The sequence below is a fragment of the Salmo salar genome, chromosome ssa13 (assembly GCF_905237065.1).
Source record: "Salmo salar chromosome ssa13, Ssal_v3.1, whole genome shotgun sequence".
NCBI lineage: Eukaryota > Metazoa > Chordata > Actinopteri > Salmoniformes > Salmonidae > Salmo > Salmo salar.
Genome location: NC_059454.1, coordinates 97846244 through 97874215, shown reverse-complemented (window position 1 = coordinate 97874215; position 27972 = coordinate 97846244). Strand labels below are relative to the sequence as shown.

General features: G+C 43.7%; 1 protein-coding gene across 1 annotated transcript in view; it reads right to left on the bottom strand.

Annotated features, from left to right (window-relative positions):
• The window catches only part of LOC106568368 (WD repeat-containing protein 36-like), a 34063-nt gene extending 12177 nt beyond the window's left edge, over nucleotides 1-21886 (bottom strand). The window contains exons 1-9 of the mRNA XM_014138661.2: nucleotides 21731-21886; nucleotides 9559-9586; nucleotides 9129-9229; nucleotides 4954-5071; nucleotides 4648-4780; nucleotides 4415-4465; nucleotides 742-913; nucleotides 390-510; nucleotides 69-131 (exon numbers count right to left, since the gene is read on the bottom strand). Coding sequence (XP_013994136.1) covers nucleotides 69-131; nucleotides 390-510; nucleotides 742-913; nucleotides 4415-4465; nucleotides 4648-4780; nucleotides 4954-5071; nucleotides 9129-9229; nucleotides 9559-9586; nucleotides 21731-21886 — 943 coding nt within the window. The remainder of the gene's footprint in view (nucleotides 1-68; nucleotides 132-389; nucleotides 511-741; nucleotides 914-4414; nucleotides 4466-4647; nucleotides 4781-4953; nucleotides 5072-9128; nucleotides 9230-9558; nucleotides 9587-21730) is intronic.
• Between the last annotated feature and the right edge of the window lie 6086 nt (nucleotides 21887-27972).

Here is a 27972-nt window from a genome sequence, read left to right as displayed (position 1 = left end):
CAGTATTGAAATTAACATCTCGTTGTCCATAACAGCCATCTTTCCGCAAAAGAGAAAATAAATCGTACCATGTCCTAAACTGTTGAATCTCTCATGAACAGTGGAGAATGACTGCAGAGTACCATCTCGACCTTAGAAAAAGAGTACAGCGGATTAGGGAGAAATCTAATAGTTTTACTAGAAACTCATAGATGCCTTATATAACTGCCTGATACATTTTAGTCATTTAGCAGACGCTCTTATCCAGAGCGACTTACAGTAAGTAGTGAGTGCACCTATTTTCATACTTTTTCTGTACTGGTCCCCAGTGTAAATCAAACCCACAACCCTGACGTTGCAAGCACCATGCTCTACCAACTGAGCCACATGAGACAGCAAGTCACACATACCAGCACTGAGAATGTGATGCCCGTTCAGGCCATGGTGCTGGACCTTAGTGGGCGGGGCGCAATGTGCCAGACAACTCCTGAGTAGACGGCCTCCTCCGCCCGCCGTGTCGAAGATCCACACCTGCGGAATAGGACTTTGAGCATTCAAAACTCAATGGTCAAACATATGAATTCTTCATAACCCTATGGTATGTTGGTACTGGATTGTGTTAGCAGTGCTGAATTTGCAACTAGTGATGTCCAAATAAAAGCTTTAAGCTCTGTAGGTAAAAACTGTGTATTGAGACATGTCTGAAAAAAAGGACAATTGTTTACAGCAATTTAACACTGATGCCCTCTAAGTACCACTAACCTGAATGCTGTTATCAGCCCCATTGGTGATGAGAAGAGGCTCGCCATGGAGGAATGTTAGTCCAGCAATAGCTGTGTTGTGGGCATCTCTCATTTGACACACAAGCTTTTTCTCCTCTAGATCCCACAGTCCAATATGTCCGACAGGACTACCAGCCGCCAGAAATATTACACTGTGTACAAAACATTATGAACACCTGTAACGATCGTCGTAGAGAGGCGACCAAGATGCAGCGTGGCACGTGTTCATGATTATTTATTTAAATCAAACAAACACTCGAACAAAAATAACAAAGGGAAACGAAAGCGCACAGTTCTGTCAGGTACAGAAACACAAAACAAAAAACTACCCACCTACACAGGTGGGAAAAGGCTGCCTAAGTATGGTTCCCAATCAGAGACAACGATAGATAGCTGCCTCTGAATGGAAACCATACCTGGCCAAAACATAGAAATAGAATGCCCACCCCACACCCTGACCTAACAAAATAGAGAAATAAACCGTCTCTCTCAGGTCAGGGCATGACAGTACCACCCCCCTCCCCCAAAGGTGCAAACCTGAACCTATAGGGGAGGGTCCGAGTGGGCATCTATTCTTGGCGGTGGCTCTGGTTTGGGGCGTAGCCCCCACTCCGCCCGCTTCTCTGTCACCGGAGGAACCAGACCGTGGACCGCCGCTGAAGACTCTGGGCTGCAGGCCGTCTCAGGAGGTTCCGGGCTGCAGGCCGTCTCAGGAGGTTCCGTACTGGGGACCGTCGCTACAGGCTCCATGCCATGGATCATCACTGCAGGCTCCGCGTCATGGATCACCACTGGAGGCTTTGTGCCATGGATCATCACTGGAGGCTCCGGGCCATGGATCATCCCTACAGGCTTCTTGCCATGGATTATCACTGGAGGCTTCATGCCATGGATCTTCCCTACAGGCGCCGGGACATGGATCATCCCTACAGGCTTCTTGCCATGGATCATCACTTGAGGCTCCGAGCCATGGATTATCACTGGAGGCTCCGGGCCATGGATCATCCCTACAGGCTCCGAGCCATGGATCATCACTGGAGGCTTCGTGCCATGGATCATCACTGGAGGCTTCTTACGTCTCACCGGAACGCGTCTCACCGGACTGAGGAGACGTACTGACAGCCTGGTATGTGGAGCAGGCACAGGGCGTACCAGGCTGAATAGACTCACTGGAGGGAGAGTGCAAGGAGCAGGCACAGGACGTACTGGGCTGTGGAGGCGCACTGGAGGGAGAGTGCGAGGAGCAGGCACATGCTCACCACGATAAGCATGGGGAGTTGACTCAGGTCTCAACCCTGACTCCGCCAATCTAGCCATATGCCCCCCCCCTCCAATTTTTTTGGGGGGCTGGCTCTCGTGCTTCCGTCCTTGCCGGGCTAGTTCCTCTCTCGCTGCCATCACCTGCTTCCCCGGCAGGCTTCTGTATCTGTCCAACACTTGCCCCCAAGTCCAGTCTATCCTCTCCTCCAACTCCTCCAGAGACCAGGCATCCATCTCCTCCCGGGCACGCTGCTTGATCCAGTTGTGGTGGGTAGTTCTGTAACGATCGTCGTAGAGAGGTGACCAAGATGCAGCGTGGCACGTGTTCATGATTATTTATTTCAATCAAACAAACACTCGAACAAAAATAACAAAGGGAAACGAAAGCGCTCAGTTCTGTCAGGTACAGAAACACAAAACAGAAAATTACCCATCAACACAGGTGGGAAAAGGCTGCCTAAGTATGGTTCCCAATCAGAGACAACGATAGACAGCTGCCTCTGATTGGAAACCATACCTGGCCAAAACATACAAATATAATGACATAGAATACCCACCCCACACCCTGACCTAACAAAATAGAGAAATAAACCGTCTCTCTCAGGTCAGGGAGTGACAACACCTTCCTAATATTGGAGTTGCAGGAATTGTCCGTAGAGCTCCGAGACAAGATTGTGTTGAGGCACAGATCTGCCGAAGGGTACCAAAAACCTTCTGCAGCATTGAAGGTCCTCAAGAACACAGTGGCCTCCATCATTCTTAAATGGAAGAAGTTTGGAACCACCAAGACTCCCTAGAGCTGAGCAACTGGGCCTTGGTCAGGGAGGTGACCAAGAACCCGATGGTCACTGACTGAGCTCCGGAGTTCCTCTGTGGAGATGGGAGAAACTTCCAGAAGGAAACCATCTCTGCAGCACCACCAGTGAGGCCTTTACGGCAGAGTGGCAAGACAGAAGCCACTCCTCAGTAAAATGCCCATGACAGCCTGCTTGGAGCTTGTTAAAAGGCACCTAAAGGACTCTCAGACCATGAGAAACAAGATTCTCCGGTAGGATGAAACAAAGATCGAACTCTTTGGCCTGAATGCCACGCGTCAGGTCTGGAAGAAACCAGGCACCGCTCATCACCTGGCCAATACCATCCCTACAGCGAAGCATGGTGGTGGTAGCATCATGCTGTTTGAGGATCTTTTTCAGCGGCAGGTAGACTATTCAGGATCGATGGAAAGATGAAGGGCACAAAGTACAGAGAGATCGATGATGAAAAACTCAGGACCTCAGACTGGGGTGAAGGTTCACCTTCCAACAGGACAACAACCCTAAGCACACAGCCAAGACAATGCAGGAGTGGCTTCGGGACAAGTCTCTGAATGTCCTTGATTGGCCCAGCCAGAGCCCAGACTTGAACCTCATCAAACATCTCGGAAGAGACCTGAAAATAGCTGGGCAGCGACGCTCACCATCCAACCTGACAGAGCTTGAGAGGATCTGCAAAGAAGAATGGGAGAAGCTCCCCAAACACCGGTGTGCCCACTTAGTACTTTTCGGGCGGCAGGTAGCCTAGTGGTTAGAGTGTTGGGCCAGTAACCGAAAGTTTGCTAGATCGAATCCCCGAGCTGACAAGGTAAAAATCTGTCATTCTGCCCCTGAACAAGGCAGTTAACCCACTGTTCCTAGGCCGTCATTGTAAATAAGAATTTGTTCTTAACTGACTTGCCTAGTTAAATAAAGTTTAAATAAAATAAAATATAGCGTCATACCAAAGAATACTCCAGGCTGTAATTGCTGCCAAAGGTGCTTCAACAAAGTACTGAGTAAAGGGTCTGAATACTTAGGTAAATGTGATATTTCCTTTTTTTTATACATTTGCAAAAAAAAACTTTTTAAACTGCTTTTCCTTTGTCATTATGGGGTATTGTGTGTAGATAGACGAGAAGAAGAAAAAACTATTTAATCCATTTTAGAATAAGGCTGAAACGTAACAAAATGTGGAAAAAGTGAAGGGGTCTGAATGCTTTCCGAATACACTGTATGCCCCCCTTAGATATACAATGGAGATGTATATAAGCCCTACATGCTTAGAAGAAAAGGTTCTAGATTGAACCATAAATGTTTTTATTGCTTGCTTCATATATTGCACCCCTAAAGGTTCTATATAGAACCCTTTTGTAGGGTTCTTTGATCAGAACCCCCAGGGGTTCTTCTTCACTGAACCAAAATTGGTTCCATATAGGACCTTAAGGGGTGTCATATATGAAACAACACAGTACCTTAACCATTCTATACAGTACGTGAAAGGAGTTGAACATATGTATGGCTGGCAATTCCTCAACAACAAAAATATGTATTAATTCAGTTTCAGCTTTGAGAATAAATATACTCCAACCAACCTGCTGAAGCACTGGGACTCCTACTGCCCATCCTGGGAAGGTATACAGGAGTTTGCTCAAATAAAAGGAATCCACTTAATGAGTACAGAGAATGTCAAGTTGTCCTAATTTTAAGACCAAACTTTGATAAAGCACACTATAACAAAGTCAGGTGCATTACAGATCTTTGGTTGTGCTGTCCTTCCATCAGTTTACAGATTTCATAACTAAATTATAATTCTACATGAACGACCGTACTTGGACTTGACATTCCAGAGCTGGAAACCTCCTTGGCTACTCCCAAACAGGATCTTGTTCAGGTAAGTGCTTGGGTGCATTAAAGCAGACACTTCAAATGACACTTTGTCAAATGTTATCTGCAGGTACTCCTCTGTGGGAAGAACACAATTTCATGCACTTCACAAGAACTGGTTAAATTGGAAAACCAAAAAAGTACTACTGATCATTATTTTAACCAAAACATTTTCTACTCAAGGTTTATTGGAACAGATGGCATCAAATATTATCCCAATGTTATGTTAAGCATTCTTTTGCAACACCAACCCTCTGACTCCACGTCCCAGACAACGACAACATTGTCCCTGTCCACAGAAATAACGTGATCCCCGAAAGGAAGCAGGAGGTGAACATCAGCTCCATGGCCAGTGTACGTGTGGACAACCTGGATAGACGCAACGTCTCAGTCAGTTTAGTACTGTTGGAATCGGCTAAACTTTGAACATTGAGATATTAAATAAATGATAGAGAAGACGCCTGGAATAGGAAGAGTGAAAGAGACTGGGTTGTGTGTCAGAAGTGAATGGTTCTCCGTGGGAAGACAGATAGATTTGGAATGTGTTGGGTGGAAGGGAGTAGAACAACGGTTGAGATAGGGGAGACAGATGGACATCTGTGGACTAGGGGAAGGAGGGGTTGAGGTTAGGAGGTGAGGTCAGTTCCCCTTAAGGGAGTAATCAGGGTTTAGTATCTGGTTACCTTCTTTCTGTTGAACCATAAGATGTAACGATTGGAGAGAGAAGGAGGAGTGTCCTAAAGTGGGATGTATATAACTGTGATGGTGAGAACTGTTTTGCTGTCTGAATACAGCTGTACAGAACCTTTGGGAAGAATTAAACTTGGTTAAAGCTTCTCTAGTGTCCGTGAGTTATTTACTCTGACAAATAAGAACCTAACAGTAGAATCAATGTAATTCACTATCATCAAGACTACATTTAGGTTAAAGCCAGTGTGTGAGCTCAGCTAGTGCTATATCTACTATATTGATTTTATATACAGTACCAGTCAAACGTATGGACACACCTACTCATTCAAGGGTTTTTCTTTATTTTTATTATGTTCTACAATGTAGAATAATAGTGAAGACATCAAAACTGCGAAATAACACATGGAATCATGTAGTAACCAAAAAAGTGTTAAACAAATCAAAATATATGTTATATTATAGATTCTTCAAAGTAGCTACCCTTTGCCTTGATGACAGCTTTGCACACTTGGCATTCTCTCAACCAGCTTCACCTGGAATGCTTTTCCAACAGCTTTGGAGTTCCCACATATGCTGAGCACTTGTTGGCTGCTTTTCCTTCACTCTGCGGTCCAACTCATCCCAAACCATAACAATTAGGTTGAGGTCAGGTGATTGTGGAGGCCAGGTCATCTGATGCAGCACTCCATAACTCTCATTATTGGTCAAATAGCCTTTACACAGCCTGGAGGTGTGTTGCGTCATATCCTGTTGAAAAACAAATGATAGTTCCACTAAGTGCAAACCAGACGGGATGGAGTATCGCTGTAGAATGCTGTGGTAGCCATGCTGGTTAAGTGTGCCTTGAATTCTAAATAAATCACAGACAGTGTCACCAGCAAAGCACCACCATACCATCGCACGTCCTCCTCCATGCTTCACGGTGGGAACCACACATGCAGAGATCATCCGTTTACCTACTCTGCGTCTCACAAAGACACGGCGGTTGGAACCAAAAATCGCATATTTGAACTCATCAGACCAAAGGACAGATTTCCACTGGTCTAATGTCCATTGCTCGTGATCCTTGGCCCAAGCAAGTCTCTTCTTATTATTGGTAACCTTTAGTAGTGGTTTCTTTGCAGCAATTCAACCATGAAGGCCTGATTCACGCAGTCTCCTCTGAACAGTTGATGTTGAGATGTGTCTATTATAGAGGTCGACCGATTATGATTTTTTCAACGCCAATACCGATACCGATTATTGGCGGACCAAAAACAGCCGCTGCCGATTAATCGGCCAATTTTTTAATTAATTAATTAATTTGTAATAATGACAATTACAACAATACTGAATGAACACTTATTTTAACTTAATATAATACATCAATAAAATCAATTTAGCCTCAAATAAATAATGAAACATTTCAATTTGGTTTAAATAATGCAAAAACAAAGTGTTGGAGAAGAAAGTAAAAGTGCAATATGTGCCATGTAAAAAAACTAACGTTTAAAGTTCCTTGCTCAGAACATGAGAACATATGAAAGCTGGTGGTTTCTTTTAACATGAGTCTTCAATATTCCCATGTAAGAAGTTTTAGGTTGTAGTTATTATAGGAATTATAGGACTATTTCTCTCTATACCATTTGTATTTCATATACCTTTGACTATTGGATGTTCTTATAGGCACTTTAGTATTGCCAGTGTAACAGTATAGCTTCCGTCCCTCTCCTCGCTCCTACCTGGGCTCGAACCAGGAACACATCGACAACAGCCACCCTCGAAGCAGCGTTACCCATGTAGAGCAAGGGGAACAACCACTCCCGAGTCTCAGAGCGAGTGACGTTTGAAACGCTATTAGCGCGCACCCGCTAACTAGGTAGCCATTTCACATGGGTTACACCAGCCTAATCTCGGGGGTTGATAGGCTTGAAGTCATAAACAGCGCAATGCTTGAAGAATTGCGAAGAGCTGCTGACAAAATGCACGAAGGTGCTGTTTGAATGAATGCTTACGAGCCTGCTGCTGCCAACCATCTCAGTCAGACTGCTCTAACAAATATGAAATCATAGACTTAATTATAACATAATAACACACAGAAATATGAGCCTTTGGTTATTAATATAGTCGAATCCGGAAACTATCATTTCGAAAACGAAACATTTATTATTTCAGTGAAATACGGAACCGTTCCATATTTTATCTAATGGGTGGCATCCCTAAGTCTAAATATTCCTGTTACATTGCACAACCTTCAATGTTATGTCATAATTATGTACAATTCTGGCAAATTAATTACGGCCTTTGTTAGGAATAAATTGACTTCACACAGTTCGCAATGAGCCAGGCGGCCCAAACTGCTGTATATACCCTGACTGCTTGCACGGAACACAAGAGAAGTGACACAAATTCATGTTAGCAGGCAATATTAACTAAATATGCAGGTTTAAAAATATATACTTGTGTATTGATTTTAAAGAAAGGCATTGATGTTTATGGTTAGGTACATTGGTGCAACGACAGTGTTTTTTACGCAAATGCGGTTGTTAAATCATCACCCGTTTGTCGAAGTAGGGTGTGATTCGATGACAAATTAACAGGCACCACATCGATTATATGCAACGCAGGACACGTTAGATAAACTAGTAATATCATCAACCATGTGTAGTTAACTAGTGATTATGTTAAGATTGATCGTTTTTGATAAGATAAGTTTAATGCTAGCTAGCAACTTACCTTGGCTTCTTGCTGCCCTCGCATAACAGGTAGTCAGCCTGCTATGCAGGCTCCTCGTGGAGTGCAATGTAAGGCAGGTGGTTAGAGCGTTGGACTAGTAACCGGAAGGTTGCAAAAACGAATCCCCGAATCCCCCCTGAACAAGGCAGTTAACCCCCGTTCCTAGGCCGTCATTGAAAATAAGAATGTGTTCTTAATCTGACTTGCCTAGTTAAAAAAAAATACAAAAAATTAAATACAAAAACCGGGAAATCGGTGGCCAAAAATACCGATTACCGATTGTTATGAAAACTTGAAATCGGCCCTAATTAATTGGCCATTCCGATTAATCGGTCAACCTCTAGTCTGTTACCTGAACTCTGAAGCATTTATTTGGGCTGCAATTTCTGACGCTGGTAACTATAATGAACTTATCCTCTGCAGCAGAGGTAACTCTGGGTCTTCCTTTCCTGTGGCGGTCCTCATGAGAGCCAGTTTCATCATAGCGCTTCATGGTTTTTGCGACTTACTACATGATTCCATGTGTTATTTCATAGTTTTGATGTGTTAACTATTATTCTACAATGTAGAAAATAGAAAAAATAAAGAAAAACCCTGGAATGAGTAGGTGTGTGCAAACTTTTGACTGGTACTGTATTTTTCAGACAGAGAAGGTCATGACAAGTAGACGGCCTAAACAGTTTCAAATATCATTTTCAGTAAAATAAAGTATTCAATATAATACTCTATTTATACACACAAAGGTATGTGGACACCCCCTCAAATGAGTGGATTCGGGCTATTTCAGCCACACCCGTATATGGGTGCTGACAGGTGTATAACGTCGAGCACACTGCCATGCAATCTCCATAGACAAATGTTGGCAGTAGAATGGCCTTACTAAAGAGCTCAGTGACCTTCAACATGGCACCGTCCATATTAATGCCCATCATTTTGGAATGAGATGTTCGACCAGCAGGTGTCCACAAACTTTTGGTCATGTAGTGTTTAGTCATCATAAGTGAAGGAATGGCTACTTTACCTCTTTGTTCCTAGCAAATGCTGTTACTTTTCTCCCATTTGCAACATAGACCAGCATGCGATCAGTTGCAAGGTATGATATGTCCTCTGGAAGTGCATTACCTTTAGAAAATATCACACATTCCATAAATCTACTGTCAAATGGTAACATTGATAGCTATATATTAGAAACTGTAACAATGCTGAATTAATAAAAAGGTAGCTAGACTCAGTGACATGACATCATACACAGTGGGGAAACCTTCTGACATACATCAACCGAATCAAATCTTTCTGATGTATGCCCTTCCTTGACACATGCCCACATTGGGAAGAGCAAACAGTGGCAGATTTGGGACATAGCTATGTATTTTGTTGTTGATTTCTGTAGGCAGAAAGTCCTGCTGTGAATGGTAATGTCAAATCAGGAAATGTGCGTGCGTCCTACTTACTGACAGCAACGATTCCAAGGTTCTTGACCTGCAATATGACAAATAGTTGACAACATCACCAAACAAAACAATGGAATGGACGTCACCAAACAAAACAATGGAATGGACATCACAAAACAAAACAATGGAATGGATATCACCAAACAAAACAATGGAATGGATATCACCAAACAAAACAATGGAATGGACGTCACCAAACAAAACAATGGAATGGACGTCACCAAACAAAACAATGGAATGGACATCACCAAACAAAACAATGGAATGGATATCACCAAACAAAACAATGGAATGGATATCACCAAACAAAACAATGGAATGGACGTCACCAAACAAAACAATGGAATGGATATCACCAAACAAAACAATGGAATGGATATCACCAAACAAAACAATGGAATGGACATCACCAAACAAAACAATGGAATGGATATCACCAAACAAAACAATGGAATGGACATCACCAAACAAAACAATGGAATGGATATCACCAAACAAAACAATGGAATGGACATCACCAAACAAAACAATGGAATGGCCAATGGATTGTGCAAAAAGGTGAACTGATAATTTACTCTTTTAAGTCATTGCTATGGTTACTGATAACTAGGCCCATTGAGGATCACCACTAGGACCACTAAATAACCACTTTGATTAAGAGATTATAATTAGCAGACTGGTCTCAGACTAGACATAGTAAAGGTAATACCGGGATACTCAAATAAATATGATATGTTACGTTTGGTATGGTTACATATAACAAGGCAAAAATACAAAAAAACTTCTAGCAACCCAAAGGTTGCGTTTTCAAATCTCATCACATACAACATTAGCATTATAGCATTACATTTACATTTACATTTAAGTCATTTAGCAGACGCTCTTATCCAGAGCGACTTACAAATTGGTGCATTCACCTTATGATATCCAGTGGAACAACCACTTTACAATAGTGCATCTAAATCTTTTAAGGGGGGGGGTTAGAAGGATTACTTTATCCTATCCTAGGTATTCCTTAAAGAGGTGGGGTTTCAGGTGTCTCCGGAAGGTGGTGACTGACTCCGCTGTCCTGGCGTCGTGAGGGAGCTTGTTCCACCATTGGGGTGCCAGAGCAGCGAACAGTTTTGACTGGGCTGAACGGGAACTGTGCTTCCTCAGAGGTAGGGGGCCAGCAGGCCAGAGGTGGATGAACGCAGTGCCCTTGTTTGGGTGTAGGGCCTGATCAGAGCCTGAAGGTATGGAGGTGCCGTTCCCTTCACAGCTCCGTAGGCAATCACCATGGTTTTGTAGCGGATGCGAGCTTCAACTGGAAGCCAGTGGAGAGAGCGGAGGAGCGGGGTGACGTGAGAGAACTTGGGAAGGTTGAACACCAGACGGGCTGCGGCGTTCTGGATGAGTTGTAGGGGTTTAATGGCACAGGCAGGGAGCCCAGCCAACAGCGAGTTGCAGTAATCCAGACGGGAGATGACAAGTGCCTGGATTAGGACCTGCGCCGCTTCCTGTGTGAGGCAGGGTCGTACTCTGTGAATGTTGTAGAGCATGAACCTACAGGATCGGGTCACCGCCTTGATGTTAGTGGAGAACGACAGGGTGTTGTCCAGGATCACGCCAAGGTTCTTAGCACTCTGGGAGGAGGACACAAGGGAGTTGTCAACCGTGATGGCGAGATCATGGAACGGGCAGTCCTTCCCCGGGAGGAAGAGCAGCTCCGTCTTGCCGAGGTTTAGCTTGAGCTGGTGATCCGTCATCCACACTGATATGTCTGACAGACATGCAGAGATGCGATTCGCCGCCTGGTTATCAGAAGGGGGAAAGGAGAAGATTAATTGTGTGTCGTCTGCATAGCAATGATAGGAGAGACCATGTGAGGATATGACAGAGCCAAGTGACTTGGTGTATAGCGAGAATAGGAGAGGGCCTAGAACAGAGCCCTGGGGGACACCAGTGGTGAGAGCGCATGGTGCGGAGACAGATTCTCGCCACGCCACCTGGTAGGAGCGACCTGTCAGGTAGGACGCAATCCAAGCGTGGGCCGCGCCGGAGATGCCCAACTCGGAGAGGGTGGAGAGGAGGATCTGATGGTTCACAGTATCAAAGGCAGCAGATAGGTCTAGAAGGATGAGAGCAGAGGAGAGAGAGTTAGCTTTAGCAGTGCGGAGAGCCTCCGTGACACAGAGAAGAGCAGTCTCAGTTGAATGCCCAGTCTTGAAACCTGACTGATTAGGATCAAGAAAGTCATTCTGAGAGAGATAGCAGGAGAGCTGGCCATGGACGGCACGTTCAAGAGTTTTGGAGAGAAAAGAAAGAAGGGATACTGGTCTGTAGTTGTTGACATCGGAGGGATCGAGTGTAGGTTTTTTCAGAAGGGGTGCAACTCTCGCTCTCTTGAAGACGGAAGGGACGTAGCCAGCGGTCAAGGATGAGTTGATGAGCGAGGTGAGGAAGGGGAGAAGGTCTCCGGAAATGGTCTGGAGAAGAGAGGAGGGGATAGGGTCAAGTGGGCAGGTTGTTGGGCGGCCGGCCGTCACAAGACGCGAGATTTCAGCTGGAGAGAGAGGGGAGAAAGAGGTCAAAGCACAGGGTAGGGCAGTGTGAGCAGGACCAGCGGTGTCGTTTGACTTAGCAAACGAGGATCGGATGTCGTCAACCTTCTTTTCAAAATGGTTGACGAAGTCATCCGCAGAGAGGGAGGAGGGGGGAGGGGAGGAGGATTCAGGAGGGAGGAGAAGGTAGCAAAGAGCTTCCTAGGGTTAGAGGCAGATGCTTGGAATTTAGAGTGGTAGAAAGTGGCTTTAGCAGCAGAGACAGAAGAGGAGAATGTAGAGAGGAGGGAGTGAAAGGATGCCAGGTCCGCAGGGAGGCGAGTTTTCCTCCATTTCCGCTCGGCTGCCCGGAGCCCTGTTCTGTGAGCTCGTAGTGAGTCGTCGAGCCACGGAGCAGGAGGGGAGGACCGAGCCGGCCTGGAGGATAGGGGACAGAGAAAATCAAAGGATGCAGAAAGGGAGGAGAGGAGGGTTGAGGAGGCAGAATCAGGAGATAGGTTGGAGAAGGTTTGAGCAGAGGGAAGAGATGATAGGATGGAAGAGGAGAGAGTAGCGGGTGAGAGAGAGCGAAGCGCAATACCATCCGAGCAGGGGCAGAGTGAGAAGTGTTGGATGAGAGCAAGAGAGAAAAGGATACAAGGTAGTGGTCGGAGATTTGGCGGGGAGTTGCAATGAGATTAGTGGAAGAACAGCATCTAGTAAAGATGAGGTCAAGCGTATTGCCTGCCTTGTGAGTAGGGGGGGAAGGTGAGAGGGTGAGGTCAAAAGAGGAGAGGAGTGGAAAGAAGGAGGCAGAGAGAAATGAGTCAAAGGTAGACGTGGGGGAGATTAAAGTCACCCAGAACTGTGAGAGGTGAGCCATCCTCAGGAAAGGAACTTATCAAGGCGTCAAGCTCATTGATGAACTCTCCAAGGGAACCTGGAGGGCGATAAATGATAAGGATGTTAAGCTTGAAAGGGCTGGTAACTGTGACAGCATGGAATTCAAATGAGGAGATAGACAACTACTTGTTAGTACTTTTTAGCTACTTTGCAACTACTTAGCACGTTAGCAAACCCATCTCCATTCCCTAACCCTAAACTTAATCCCTAACCCCTTAATTCCTAACATTAGCTACAAAAATTGTAATTTGTAACATATTGTACGAATTGCAATTTGTAACATATTGTACTAATTGCAATTGTAACATATTGTACTCATTGCAATTTGCAACATATTGTACAAATTCGCAATTTGTAACATATTGTACTAATTGCAATTTGTAACATATTGTACAAATTGCAATTTGTAACATATTGATTGTACAAATTGCAATTCAGATCCTGCTTCTGATGCCTGTTTGAGTGCTTGTTTAATAGCTCACTGATTCCGTGAGCACCAAGCTTCACACAACCACAACATGTCGGATAAACAGTTTCACAAATTTGGCTGGTAAAGGGTGTGCTTTAGGACCATGCGGACGCCTCCGAACTATCGGGTAGGCTGTTATCCAACTGAATATTAAAAATAATAATAATTGTCCCCCACTTCTAAAACCAAAGTTGGATGAAACCAAAATCTAACAGTACCTGTTTGGCACACATAATATGCATGCATTGCTCCTTACATTCTTTTTCTGGATCTCCAGTATTTTCCACAACTAGTCTAATTTATTCCACAAATTCCCCCTTCACCTCCTGAGCAACCAGTAAACATTATGATTTGATATAGGTCTGGCCCTATTGGTCACGCGCATGCAATGCATACATGTGTCACGTAAAAAGAGCAAGGGTTGAGGGAATATTTTTCCTAAACAAATGAGGGATTTCGAAACAGAACTTTTCAGCCAGAAATGGCTGTAATTATGTCAAATCAAAGTTTATTTGTCACATGTGCCGAATACAACAGGTGCGCCGAATACAACCTTACAGTGAAATGCTTACTTACAGGCTCTAACCAATAGTGCAAAAAAGGTATTAGGTGAACAATAGGTAAGTAAAGAAATAAAAACAACAGTAAAAAGACAGTGAAAAACTGTAGCGAGGCTATATACAGTAGCGAGGCTATAAAAGTAGTGAGGCTACATACAGACACCGGTTAGTCAGGTTGATTGAGGTAGTATGTACATGTAGATATGGTTAAAGTGACTATGCGTATATGATGAACAGAGTAGCAGTAGCGTAAAGAGGGGTTGGCGGGTGGTGGGTGGTGGGTGGCGGGACACAATGCAGATAGCCCGGTTAGCCAATGTGCAGGAGCAATTGTTGGTCGGGCCAATTGAGGTAGTATGTATATGAATGTATAGTTAAAGTGACTGTGCATATATGATAAACAGAGAGTAGCAGCAGCGTAAAATACGGGTGCAAATAGTCCGGGTAGCCATTTGATTACCTGTTCAGGAGTCTTATGGCTTGGGGGTAAAAACTGTTGGGAAGCCTTTTTGTCCTAGACTTGGCACTCCGGTACCGCTTGCCATGTGGTAGTAGAGAGAACAGTCTATGACTGGGGTGGCTAGGGTCTTTGACAATTTTTAGGGCCTTCCTCTGACACCGCATGGTGTAGAGGTCCTGGATGGCAGGCAGCTTAGCCCCAGTGATGTACTGGGCCGTACACACTACCCTCTGTAGTGCCTTGCGGTCGGAGGCCGAGAAATTGCCGTACCAGGCAGGGATGCAACCAGTCAGGATGCTCTCGATGTTGCAGCTGTAGAACCTTTTGAGGATCTCAAGACCCATGCCAAATCTTTTTAGTTTCCTGAGGGGGAATAGGCTTTGTCGTGCCCTCTTCACAACTGTCTTGGTGTGTTTGGACCATTCTAGTTTATTGGTGATGTGAACACCAAGTAACTTGAAGCTCTCAACCTGCTCCACTACAGCCCCGTCGATGAGAATGGGGGCGTACTCGGTCCTCCTTTTCCTGTAGTCCACAATCATCTGCTTAATCTTGGTAACGTTGAGAGATAGGATGTTGTTCTGGCACCACCCAGCCAGCTCTCTGACCTCCTCCCTATAGGCTGTCTCGTCGTTATCTGTGATCACTGTTGTGTCGTCTGCAAACGTAATGATGGTGTTGGAGTTGTGCCTGGCCATGCAGTCGTGGGTGAACAGGGAGTTCAGGAGGGGACTGAGCACGCACCCCTGGGGGGCTCCAGTGTTGAGGATCAGCATGGCAGATGTGTTGCTACCTACCCTCACCACCTGGGGGCGGCCCGTCAAGAAGTCCAGGATCCAGTTTCAGAGGCAGGTGTTTAGTTCCAGGATCCTTAGCTTAGTGATGAGCTTTGAGGGCACTATGGTGTTGAACGCTGAGCTGTAGTCAATGAATAGCATTCTCACATTAGTCTTCCTTTTTTACAGGTGGGAAAGGGCAGCGTGGAGTGCAATGGAGATTGCATCATCTGTGGATCTGTTTGGGCGGTATGCAAATTGGAGTGGGTCAAGGGTTTCCAGGATAATGGTGTTGATGTGAGCCATTACCAGCCTTTCAAAGCACTTCATGGCTACTGACATGAGTGCTACGGGTCTGTAGTCATTTAGGCAGGTTGCCTTTGTGTTCTTGGGCACAGGGACTATGGTGGTCTGCTTGAAACATGTTGGTATTACAGACTCAATCAGGGACATGTTGAAAATGTCAGTGAAGACACCTGCCAGTTGGTCAGCACATGCCCCGAGCACACGTCCTGGTAATCTGTCTGACCCTGCAGCCTTATGTATGTTGACCTGTTTAAAGGTCTTACTTACGTCGGCTACGGAGAGCGTGATCACACAGTCATCCGGAACAGCTGAAGCTCTCATGCATGCCTCAGTGTTGCTTGCCTCAAAGCGAGCATAGAAGTGATTTAGCGCGTCTGGTAGGCTCGTGTCACTGGGCAGCTCGTGCCTGTGCTTCCCTTTGTAGTCTGTAATAGTTTGCAAGCCCTGCCACATAAGGCGAGTGTCGGAGCCAGTGTAGTATGATTCAATCTTAGCCCTGTATTGGCGCTTTGCCTGTTTGATGGTTCGTCGCAGGGCATAGCAGGATTTCTTGTAAGCTTCCGGGTTAGCACCTTGAAAGCGGCAGCACTGCCCTTTAGCTCAGTGCAAATGTTGCCTGTAATCCATGGCTTCTGGTTGGGGTATGTACGTACAGTCACTGTGGGGACGACATCCTTGATGCACTTATTGATAAAGCCAGTGACTGATGTGGTGTACTCCTCAATGCCATCGGAAGAATCCCGGAACATGTTCCAGTCTGTGATAGCAAAAACAGTCCTGCAGTTTAGCATCTGCTTCATCTGACGATCTGACCACTTTATTATATATTTTATGTTGCAGCTTCAGCAACACGGACAGCGCAATAAACACTGTTAATGTTCTGTGCTGGTCGCTGCAGCAGGGAGGAGAGAAAGACAACGGGTGCTAGTCACACAGTCACTCGCTGTCAATTATTATTATTTTATTTCATTTTAAACACAGCAAGCCTAAGGCTGCCACAATCAAATCAATTGCGGTCAGACTCCATCTAGTCATGTGTGTGTCCTAATTACAGTTGAAGTCGGAAGTTTACATACACCTTAGACAAATACATTTAAACTCAGTTTTTCACAATTCCTGACATTTAATCCTAGTAAAAATTCCCTGTCTTAGGTCAGTTAGGATCACCACTTTATTTTAAGAATGTGAAATGTCAGAATAATAGTAGAGAGAATGATTTATTTCAGCTTTTATTTCTTTCATCACATTCCCAGTGGGTCAGAAGTTTACATACAGTCAATTAGTATTTGGTAGTATTGCCTTTAAATTGTTTACATTGGGTCAAACATTTTGGGTAGCCTTCCACAAGCTTCCCACAATAAGTTGGGTAAATTATGGCCCATTCCCCCTGACAGAGCTGGTGAAACTGAGTCAGGTTTGTAGGCCTCCTTGCTCGCACACGCTTTTTCAGTTCTACCCACACATTTTCTTTAGGATTGAGGTCAGGGCTTTGTGATGGCCACTCCAATACCTTGACTTTGTTGTCCTTAAGCCATTTTGCCACAACTTTGGAAGTATGCTTGGGGTCATTGTCCATTTGGAAGACCCATTTGCGACCAAGCTTTAACTTCCTGACTGATGTCTTGAGATGTTGCTTCAATATAGCCACATCATTTTCCATCCTCATAATGCCATCTATTTTGTGAAGTGCACCAGTCCTTCCTGCAGTAAAGCACCCCCACAACATGATGCTGCCACCCCCATGCTTCACGGTTGGGATGGTGTTCTTCGGCTTGCAAGCCTCCCTCTTTTTCCTCCAAACATGACGATGGTCATTATGGCCAAACAGTTCTATTTTTGTTTCATCAGACTAGAGGACATTTCTCCAAAAAGTGCGATCTTTGTCCCCATGAGCAGTTGCAAACCGTAATTTTTTATGGCGGTTTTGGAGCAGTGGCTTCTTCCTTGCTGAGCGGCCGTTCAGGTTATGTTGATATAGGACTCGTTTTACTGTGGATATAGATACTTTTGTACCTGTTTCCTCCAGAATCTTCACAAGGTTCTTTGCTGTTATTCTGGGATTGATTTGCACTTTTCGCACCAAAGTACGTTCATATCTAGGAGACAGAACGCGTCTTCTTCCTGAGCGGTATGACGGCTGCTTGGTCCCATGGTGTTTATACTTGTGTACTATTGTTTGTACAGATGAACGTGGTACCTTCATACATTTGGAAATTACTCCCAAGGATGAACCAGACTTGTGGAGGTCTACAATGTTTTGTCAGAGGTCTTGGCTGATTTCTTTTGATTTTCCCATGATGTCAAGCAAAGAGGCACTGAGTTTGAAGGTAGGCCTTGAAATACATCCACAAGTACACCTCCAATTGACTCAAATCAGAAGCTTCTAATGCCATGACATCATTTTCAAGAATTTTCCAAGCTGTTTAATGGCACACTCAACTTAGTGTATGTAAACTTCTGATCCACTGATACAGTGAATTATAAGTGAAATAATCTGTCTGTAAACAATTGTTGGAAAAATTACTTGTGTCATGCACAAAGTAGCAGTGGCGGTTCTTCATTTCAACTGGGGGGGCCAAGCTGGGGCCAGTTGTACTGTTAGAGGGGCCAGTTACATTAGACGTTATTGTTGTCATATAGTTTTCTTCACTGCATTGCAGGCATTAGCAGGCAAAAGACCATGTTCATAATGCAGATGGATGTGGTACGATACTGTTGTGTTCCACCTAAAGCCGTCCATCTAGAAAATATGTGGGTTAAGTTAGTGTTCCGCGCTGCCACTGTCTAATAACGGATGTAAAAAAAGAACAATAGCCAACATTTGTTATGTAAAAATTATTTCATACTCCACATATAGGGGGACCACTAGGGGTCCAAAATTGTTGTCACAGTACCGCTAGTGCAAAGTAGATGTCCTAACCGACTTGCCAAAACTATAGTTTGTTAACTAGAAATTTATGGAGTGGTTAAAAAAACGAGTTTTAATGACTCCAACCTTAGTGTATGTAAACTTCCGACTTCAACTGTATATAATCAAATAGTGTGCTTAAAGCATCAGACAAGCTCAGTGAATATAGTTGATTTGATTAAAACACATCGGTGTGTCTATACAGTGCATTTGGAAAGTATTCACACCCCTTGACTATTTCCACATTATGTTATGTTACAGCCTTATTCTAAAATTGATTAAATAGTTTTTTTTCCTCAATCTACACACAATACCCCATAATGACAAAGCAAAACAGGTTTAGAATTTTTTGCAAATGTGTAAAAAAGGGAAAACAATTCACACAATAAAACAAACAATGCGCAAGAATTGGTAGGAGACATTGAGTACATTCTGGAGTGCTGAGTTCATGCTTTCTGGAGAGATAAGCGCCATATCTTTGTCACACACCCTTCCCCTTAATGTTGCAACATTTTATACTCAAGACATATTATCTTTACATTTACATTTACATTTAAGTCATTTAGCAGACGCTCTTATCCAGAGCGACTTACAAATTGGTGGATTCACCTTATGATATCCAGTGGAACAACCACTTTACAGTAGTGCATCTAAATCTTTTAAGGGGGGTAGAAGGATTACTTTATCCTATCCTAGGTATTCCTTAAAGAGGTGAGGTTTCAGGTGTCTCCGGAAGGTGGTGATTGACTCCGCTGTCCTGGCGTCGTGAGGGAGCTTGTTCCACCATTGCGGTGCCAGAGCAGCGAACAGTTTTGACTGGGCTGAGCGGGAACTGTGCTTCCTCAGAGGTAGAGGCCAGAGGTGGATGAACGCAGTGCCCTTGTTTGGGTGTAGGGCCTGATCAGAGCCTGAAGGTACGGAGGTGCCGTTCCCTTCACAGCTCCGTAGGCAAGCACCATGGTCTTGTAGCAGATGCGAGCTTCAACAGGAAGCCAGTGGAGAGAGCGGAGGAGCGGGGTGACGTGAGAGAACTTGGGAAGGTTGAACACCAGACGGGCTGTGGCGTTCTGGATGAGTTGTAGGGGTTTGATGGCACAGGCAGGGAGCCCAGCCAACAGCGAGTTGCAGTAATCCAGACGGTAGATGACAAGTGCCTGGATTAGGACCTGCGCCGCTTCCTGTGTGAGGCAGGGCAGCGTCTTCACACATATTTTAGATGCTTATCACTGACAGCCGCAACTCAGTCAACTAAACCCGTTGTCACATTTACTACCCAAATTGCAGGCTTCCCAAAGAGGCATAGGACTACACACTTGTGGATTGTTTCAAATCACAGCTATTAATGATCCTCTGTGGCTAAGTCATGCTACCTCATGAAGTATTTTGAATTATTTTATTTAGACAGGTGTAATTACATAATTTTGGCGAAACAATTTACTTTAGGGAATACTGAATTCAGCATCCACTGTGCACACGCCAACTTTCCTTTACAATTCGCAAGAGGCTGAATCTAGAGACCTGTATATAAATGATAAGATGCTCTTGTCTCAGCCTTAACAATGGTAGTCTTTGTCCCAAAGGCGGGAAGGCAGTCTCCATATTTTACCCATTGAAAAGCATTGGGCTTATTTAGGATAGATTTTGGCAAGAGTGAGCTCTCTAGCTTCGCCTCTTCATCTGCAGAAACTATGTCACCGGAGAAAGCATCCGGGTGAGCAAAACAGCACCCTGCAAAAATTAAATCAGGAAGTACCAGTGACTCACTCAATAAGGAAGTGGTCAGATGATGCGGATGCTACGCTACAGGACTGTTTTGCTAGCACAGACTGGAATATGTTCCGGTAGTCATCAAATGGCATTGAGGAGTATACCACCTCAGTCATCGGCTTCATCAATAAGTGCATCGACGACGTCGTCCCCACTGTGACTGTACGTACATATCCCAACCAGAAGCCATGGATTACAGGCAACATCTGCATCGAGCTAAAGGCTAGAGCTGTCGCTATCAAGGAGCGAGACACTAATCCAGACGCTTATAAGCAATCCCACTATGCCCTCAGTTGAACCATCAAACAAGCAAAGAGTCAATACAGGATTAAGATTGAATCCTACTACACCGGCTCTGGCGCTCGTCGGATGGGGTAGGGCTTAAACTATTATGGACTACAAAGCAAAACCCAGCCGCGAGCTGCCCAGTGACGAGAGCCTACCAGGCGAGCTAAATGCCTTCTATGCTCGCTTCGAGGCAAGCAACACTGACGCATGCATGAGAGCACCAGATGTTCTGGATGACCATGTGATAACACTCTCGGTAGCCAAAGTGAGCAAGACCTTTAAACAGGTCAACATTCACAAAGCCGCAGGGCCAGACGGATTACCAAGACGTGTACTCAAAGAATGTGCGACCAACTTGCAAGTATCTTCACTGACATTTTCAACCTGTCCCTGACCGAGTCTGTAATACCTACATGTTTCAAGCAGACCACAATAGTCCCTGTGCCCAAGGAAGCGAAGGTAACCTGCCTAAATGATTACCGCCCCGTAGCACTCACATCGGTAGCAAATGAAGTACTTTGAAAGGCTGGTCATGGCTCACAACAGCATGGTTGTAAGGGTAGGCAACAACACATCTGCTACACTGATCCTCAACACTAGGGCCCCTCAGGGGTGTGTGCTTAGTCCCCTCCTGTACTCCCTGTTCACCCACGACTGCATGGCTAAACAAGAAACATGCCCTGTATTGATACTTTATTGTGTTTCTTTTTATTATTTTTTACTTTAGTTTATTTGGTAAATATTCTCTTAACTTTCTTGAACTGCACTGTTGGTTAAGGGCTTGTAAGTAAGCATTTCACGGTAAGGTCCAAACATTCCGCGCAGGTGACAAATAAAGTTTGATTTGTATGCCAAGGAGCTGATGCTGTCTGGCCAGAAATAGTATGACATTCAATACTCTTTGGTCCAGACAGCATCAAATGCATGGTCTTACATATACTGAGACAAGAGGGATGCTATTTCGCTCGCTCTGACGCTTTAACTGAGATTGATGCGTCTGTCCGTCTGTCTGTGCGCTTCTCGGTCAAATAAATTATCAATATTTTATTTGAAAGGGCAAGAAGCTGGTGTGGTAGGATGGACCTGGCCCATCCATAACGCCGAACCTGCATCATGCAAAGGCAATGTATTATGAGTGCCACTGACGTGAAGTATATGTGATAAGTAAATAGCTAGCTTTAGCATTACATTTACCAACATAATAGGCACTTACATTGTAGGTGTGGAAACAATTTCCCACGGCTGTCACAGCGTAGAATTCTCGGTGTTTCTTATGGTAACGTACCACGTGTGGGATGTGATTCGAATACAGCCCCAATGCTCTAAAATCTGAGAATATAACGCTTCCCTTTTTACTACCCACAGGCATGTTTTAGACTATGGCGTACATCAAGTAATACTTTCTATAAAATGTAGATACCCGTTTCGTAGACTGAATTTGAAACGAGAGGCCGAGTATTCCTGTAGTTGTTCTTCAATGTTTTCAAAGCATGAACACATATTGTTACACTGCAATATGTCCGATAGACCGGATATAAGAGAATTGTTTGTTCTGTGGGATTATAGTTCCCTGAGATAATTACAGTACTTCTCTCAATATAGTTAATTACGCCTCTCAGTCTCTATTCTATTGCAAATAAATGAATCAACAAAATATTGAAAAATGTCTGATAAATGATTGGTATAGTACAAAATATGCCCTTGTGTGTCAATTGGGAATAAATTAATGAATGAATGAATCCCCCCACCCCATATTGTCTTGTGTAGCTAAATCAAAAGACTGTATTGCAGTGTTTCTCAAATGCAAGTTTATTAATAAAGTGTTTAAAAAACATAAATGAGACATTTAAAAGCACAAATGGAATCTGAAAAATTGAATCTGAAAATAAGCCATCACATAGCCTTCTTTGGTGAAATTGAAGTATTCCGACAGGTCATTTTACAGAAAATGCATGATAAACTATTAGAGTGTTCATTCATATTTTATTTAAAAACAATACCAAACAGCTCTTCTGCAGTTGGTTTTAAATGTGGCCATAAAAAAATCAATCAATTAGGTTTGCAGATATAAAAATTTGCCAGCATTGCAAGAACTTGCACAGATATGTGTCATTTTGATTTGGCTGCCTCTGATTGTCCTTCAGATGCTCACACTCTGGAACCTGTGAAAATCAAGCACACAATAAAACAACACTTAATCTGACAGCAAACACCTTACTATTACTGTTTGTCACAATAACAACAATGATAGACACATATGGAAAATATGACAGATAGATTATGAAAATACTTGCCTTTGCAGAATATGCCAATCTACATTGTATCATCCTAAATTTCTCCATATCGTTGTCCCTCAATTCCTCCATAACATTTTTTTCATCGCTCGGGCAAGGAGACCATTTCAGGAAACGAGACCATTTGAAAATGCACTCAGTCTGGATTCGTTGCAGAGTGAAATGAAATGTATAATATGGTGCTGTTTATCATTGAACAAACAACATAGTTTAGTCTAAATCAAGTCAAATGGAATGTATTAAGTGCTTACCTTGTTATTTTGCATCGGTTTCCCACTACAGTTAGTTTTCCACATTGCCTGTGAAAGAGAGCACTTAGGTGTTTCAAACCTCAGGGTGCATGCAGTGTGCAGATCATATACAGTATCAACAAGATAATTAATAAAATCTAATAAATATTATTTTAGAAATCTGACTTACATCCATGTTATATTTTGGTCTGATATCATTCCATGCCACATCCTGCATTTTTAAGAGACATCCCTTATTCCTTGCCGAAATGCTCTGAACAAGGTGTACCGCAAAAGCCAGTGTGACATAACCTGCAAAGAAGGAAATCAATACACAGACCAATATCTAAAACTGGATCACTAACCAATCAATTGTCAAATCAGATCAGTCACCAATCAATTGTAAAATTGAATCAAGTTACCAATCAAATGTGCCTTGCTCATCTTTGTGTTAATTTGAGACCTTTGAACCTTTCGGTGATCAGGCTTCTTTTATACTCTCTAAGATACTTGACCCGTAACCCTTAATGTCAAATCACAAAAAAGGGAATTATACATTAACAAAATAAACTCTGACTCACAGTATGAATCACAGTTGCATATACTGTAAACTAATGGTAACTTCATATAACATAGTAGACTACATCAAACAAAGAAGAAATATCTTAGACCATTCACCGCATTTCATGGAATCTCAGAGTAACCACATGACCTACTCATTTTATTTAAAGTCTGCACTGTCCACATTGGTGATTCAAGTGTAGAGTGCTCTGTGGCCAAGTGTTACAGCTCTGACTGAGACCAAAGCATTATCATACAAACTGATCAAATCTAAAAGATTATTTCACTTTTCAAAAAAATGCAGTGCCTACACTGTGCTCATTAATGACATTTGAGGGTTTCCTTCTTTTTAATACGTTTAGCCAGATCACTTTATCTCAATGAAGAGATATGTCTGGTGTATCTGGGCATATTCTGCACTGGGCAGACTAACACATGAAGCCTGAAGCATCCCTAACATCTCTTTGACCAGCATACAGTCCTCTCTCATCTAGCCGCCCCTGGAGAGAGAGCTGCTCTTCTGCTCACCTGACATATAGCTGCCCCAGGTAAATCCCTTGGTATCTATAGCACACTATAGTTCATGGCTCCCTTACAAAAAGGGTTCTACGTGGAACCAACAAAGGTTATTCTATGGGGACAGCTGACGAACCCTTTTAAGTTCTAGATAGCACCTTTTCTCTTAGTGTATGATGGCTGATAGCTTACATTTTGAATGGCCTTTTACATATGATTTGAACATGATTTGTTGATTTCCAAAATGTTTTTTATTGGGGAAATAATAGAGATCTACTTGCCTTAGCTTTGGATGTGTAGAGCCGAGTGGTAGATGAGACTAGTGTGGATGGAGCATTTTATATACCAATTAAAGGCCCTAAATTCCAATAGCCTGTGTACAGTTCAGGTAAATCAGAGACAAACAGTATCTAAATATACAGTACATTCGGAAAGTATTCATCAGACCCCTTTACCTTTTCCACATTTTGCTACTTTACAGCCTTATTCTAAAATGGTTTAAATACATTTTTTTCCTTATCAATCTACATACAATACTCCATAATGCAAATTTATTACAAAAAAAATAAATGAAATACCTTATTTACGTAAGTATTCAGACCCTTTGCTATGAGACTCGATAATTGAGCTCAGGTGAATCCTGTTTCTATTGATTATCCTTGAGATGTTTCTAGAACTTGACTGGAGTCCACCTGAGGTAAATTCAATTGATTGGACATGATTTGGAAAGGCACACACCTGTCTATGTAAGGTCCCACCATTGACAGTGCACGTTAAAGTGCTTTCCTCACCATCTTAAATAAGTATGCCCCTTTCAAAAAATGTAGAACTAAGAACAGATATAGCCCTTGGTTCTCTCCTGACTTGACTGCCCTTGACCAGCACAAAAACACCCTGTGGCGTACTGCACTAGCATCGAATAGTCCCTACGATATGCAACTTTTCAGGGAAGTCAGGAACCAATACACACGGTCAGTTAGGAAAGCAAAGGCCAGCTTTTTCAAACAGAAATTTGCATCCTGCCGCACTAATTCCAAAAAGGTTTGGGACACTGTAAAAGTCCATGGAGAATAAGAGTACCTCCTCCCAGCTGCCCACTGCACTGAGACTAGGAAACACTGTCACCACTGATAAATCCACGATAATCAAGAATTTCAATAAGCATTTCTCTACGGTTGGCCACGCTTTCCACCTGGCTACCCCAACCCCGGCCAACAGCTCTGCACCCCCCACAGCAACTGGCCCAAGACCCCCCCCCCGCGCTTCTCCTTCACCCAAATCCAGACAGCTGATGTTCCCTACAAATCAGCTGGGCTAAACAATCTGGACCCGCTCTTCCTAAAATTATCTGCCGCCATTGTTGCAACCCCTATTACTAGTCTGTTCAACCTCTCTTTCATATCGTCTGAGATTCCTAAAGAATGTAAAGATGCCGCGGTCATCTCCCTCTTCAAAGGGGGAGTATGGTGGAAAATTGCAAGATTGTGTTATAATACTTGTATTGCATCAAATGGTTGTTTTATTCAACAGAATATAGTATTCTGTTAACTATTGTGTGGGTGTTCTACTGAGGATGGGCCTCTGGGAGATAACACTGACAGGAGATTTACGATGTCTTTTGGGTGATAAAACCAAAAGAGCATTCCAGAGCATGAGTTAATGTTTCTGTTCTATACGGGGCCAGACGCTGGTCTTTACACAATGGAAACTGTTGACACAGCAGATACTGTCTGCTATATACTATAGGTATCTTTCATACAAATCTTAACCTTGTGACCCATTCTATATATCTGTTGTTCGTCATGTAGGTTGAAAGGGGTGTATCTTGGCTTTAAAAGACCTTTGTACTTTTGTCTCGGGGCTCTCAACGAATCATCTGAGCGTGAATCGTCGACCAGCCATGACCAGCCATCATTATAGTAGAGCACTCAATCGATTCACTTTATATGTGTGCGTTGAATTGATCTGCTCCCTTATTAATAAGTGATTAAAGATTTAGTTTAAGTATAACTCTGACTTGTGTGATAAGTTCGTCTCTCCTCATTTGATAGTAAAAAAATTAACCACCACAGGAGACACTCTAGACTCAAACTGTTACAGACCTTTATCAATCCTGCCCTCTTTCTAAAGTCTTCGAAAGCCAAGTGAACAAACATATCACCGAACATTTAGAATCCCACCGTACCTTCTCCGCTATGCAATCTGGTTTCCGAGCTGGTCACGGGTGCACCTCTGCCACGCTCAAGGTCCTAAACGATATCATAACCGCCATTGATAAAAGACAGTACTGTGCAGCTGTCTTCATCGACCTGGCCAAGGCTTTCGACTCTGTCAATCACCGTATTCTTATTGGCAGACTCAACTGCCTTGGTTTCTCTAATGACTGCCTCGCCTGGTTCACTAACTACCTCTCAGATAGAGTTCAGTGTGTCAAATCGGAGGGTCTGTTGTCCGGACCTCTGGCAGTCTCTATGGGTGGGCCACAGGGTTCAATTCTCGGACCGACTCTTTTCTCTGTATAAATCAGTGATGTCGCTCTTGCTGCGGGTGATTCTTTGATCCACCTCTACGCATTTTGTATACATCTGGCCTTTCTTTGGACACTGTTAAAAACCTCCAAATCGAGCTTCAACGCCATACAACACTCCTTCTGTGGCCTCCAACTGCTCTTAAACGCTAGTAAGACGAAATGCATGCTCTTCAACCGATCGCTGCCCGCATCCGCCCTTCTCGACTAGCATCACTACTCTGGATGGTTCTGACTTAGAATATGTGGACAACTATAAATACCTACGTGTCTGGCTAGACTGTAAATTCTCCTTCCAGACTCAAATTAAGCATCTCCAATCCAAAATTAAATCTAGAATCGGCTTCCTTCACTCATGCTGCCAAACATACCCTTGTATAACTGACTATCCCACCTATACTTGACTTCGGTGATGTCATTTACAAAATAACCTCCAACGCTCTACTCAGCAAATTGGATGCTGTCTATCACAGTGCCATCCGTTTTGTCACCAAAGCCCCATATACTACGCACCACTTCAACCTGTATGGCTGGACCTCGCTACATATTCGTTGTCAAACCCACTGGCTCCAGCTCATCTATAAGTCTTTGCTAACTAAAGCTCCGCCTTGTCACAGCTCACTGGTCACCATAGCAACCCCCACCCATAGCACGCGCTCCAGCAGGTATATTTCACTGGTCATCCCCAAAGCCAACACCTTCTTTGGCCACCTTTCATTCCAGTTCTCTGCTGCCAATGACTGGAACGAATTGCGAAAATCACTGAAGTTGGAGACTTATTGTCACATGGAATGACACTGGAGAGACGAAGCAGGTATGGGGAGTAAAACATGTAATAAATGACGAACATGGAACGAGACAGGAACAGCGTCAGCAAACAGGTAACACAAACAAAAGACAATCAATGCAGAAACGGGGAACAGAGCTGGGGAACTGACAAATATAGGGGAGGTAATAACAGGTGATGAGTGAGTCCAGGTGAGTCCAATATTGCTGATGCGCATGACGAGGGAAAGCAGGTGTGCGTAATGGATGATAGGAGTGCGTGATGCAGGGCAACCTGGCGCCCTCAAGCGCCGGGGGGGAAGGGGGGATGACATGACACTTATATCTCCCTCACTAACTTTAAGTGTCAGCTGTCAGAGCAGCTTACCGATCGCTGCAGCTGTACACAGCCCATCTGTAAATAGCCCATCCAACTAACTACCTACCTCATCCCCATAATTGTTTTTGTTTTTCTGCTCTTTTGCACACCAGTATTTCTACTTGCACATCCTCATCTGCACATATATCACTCCAGTGTAAATTGCTAAATTGTAATTACTTC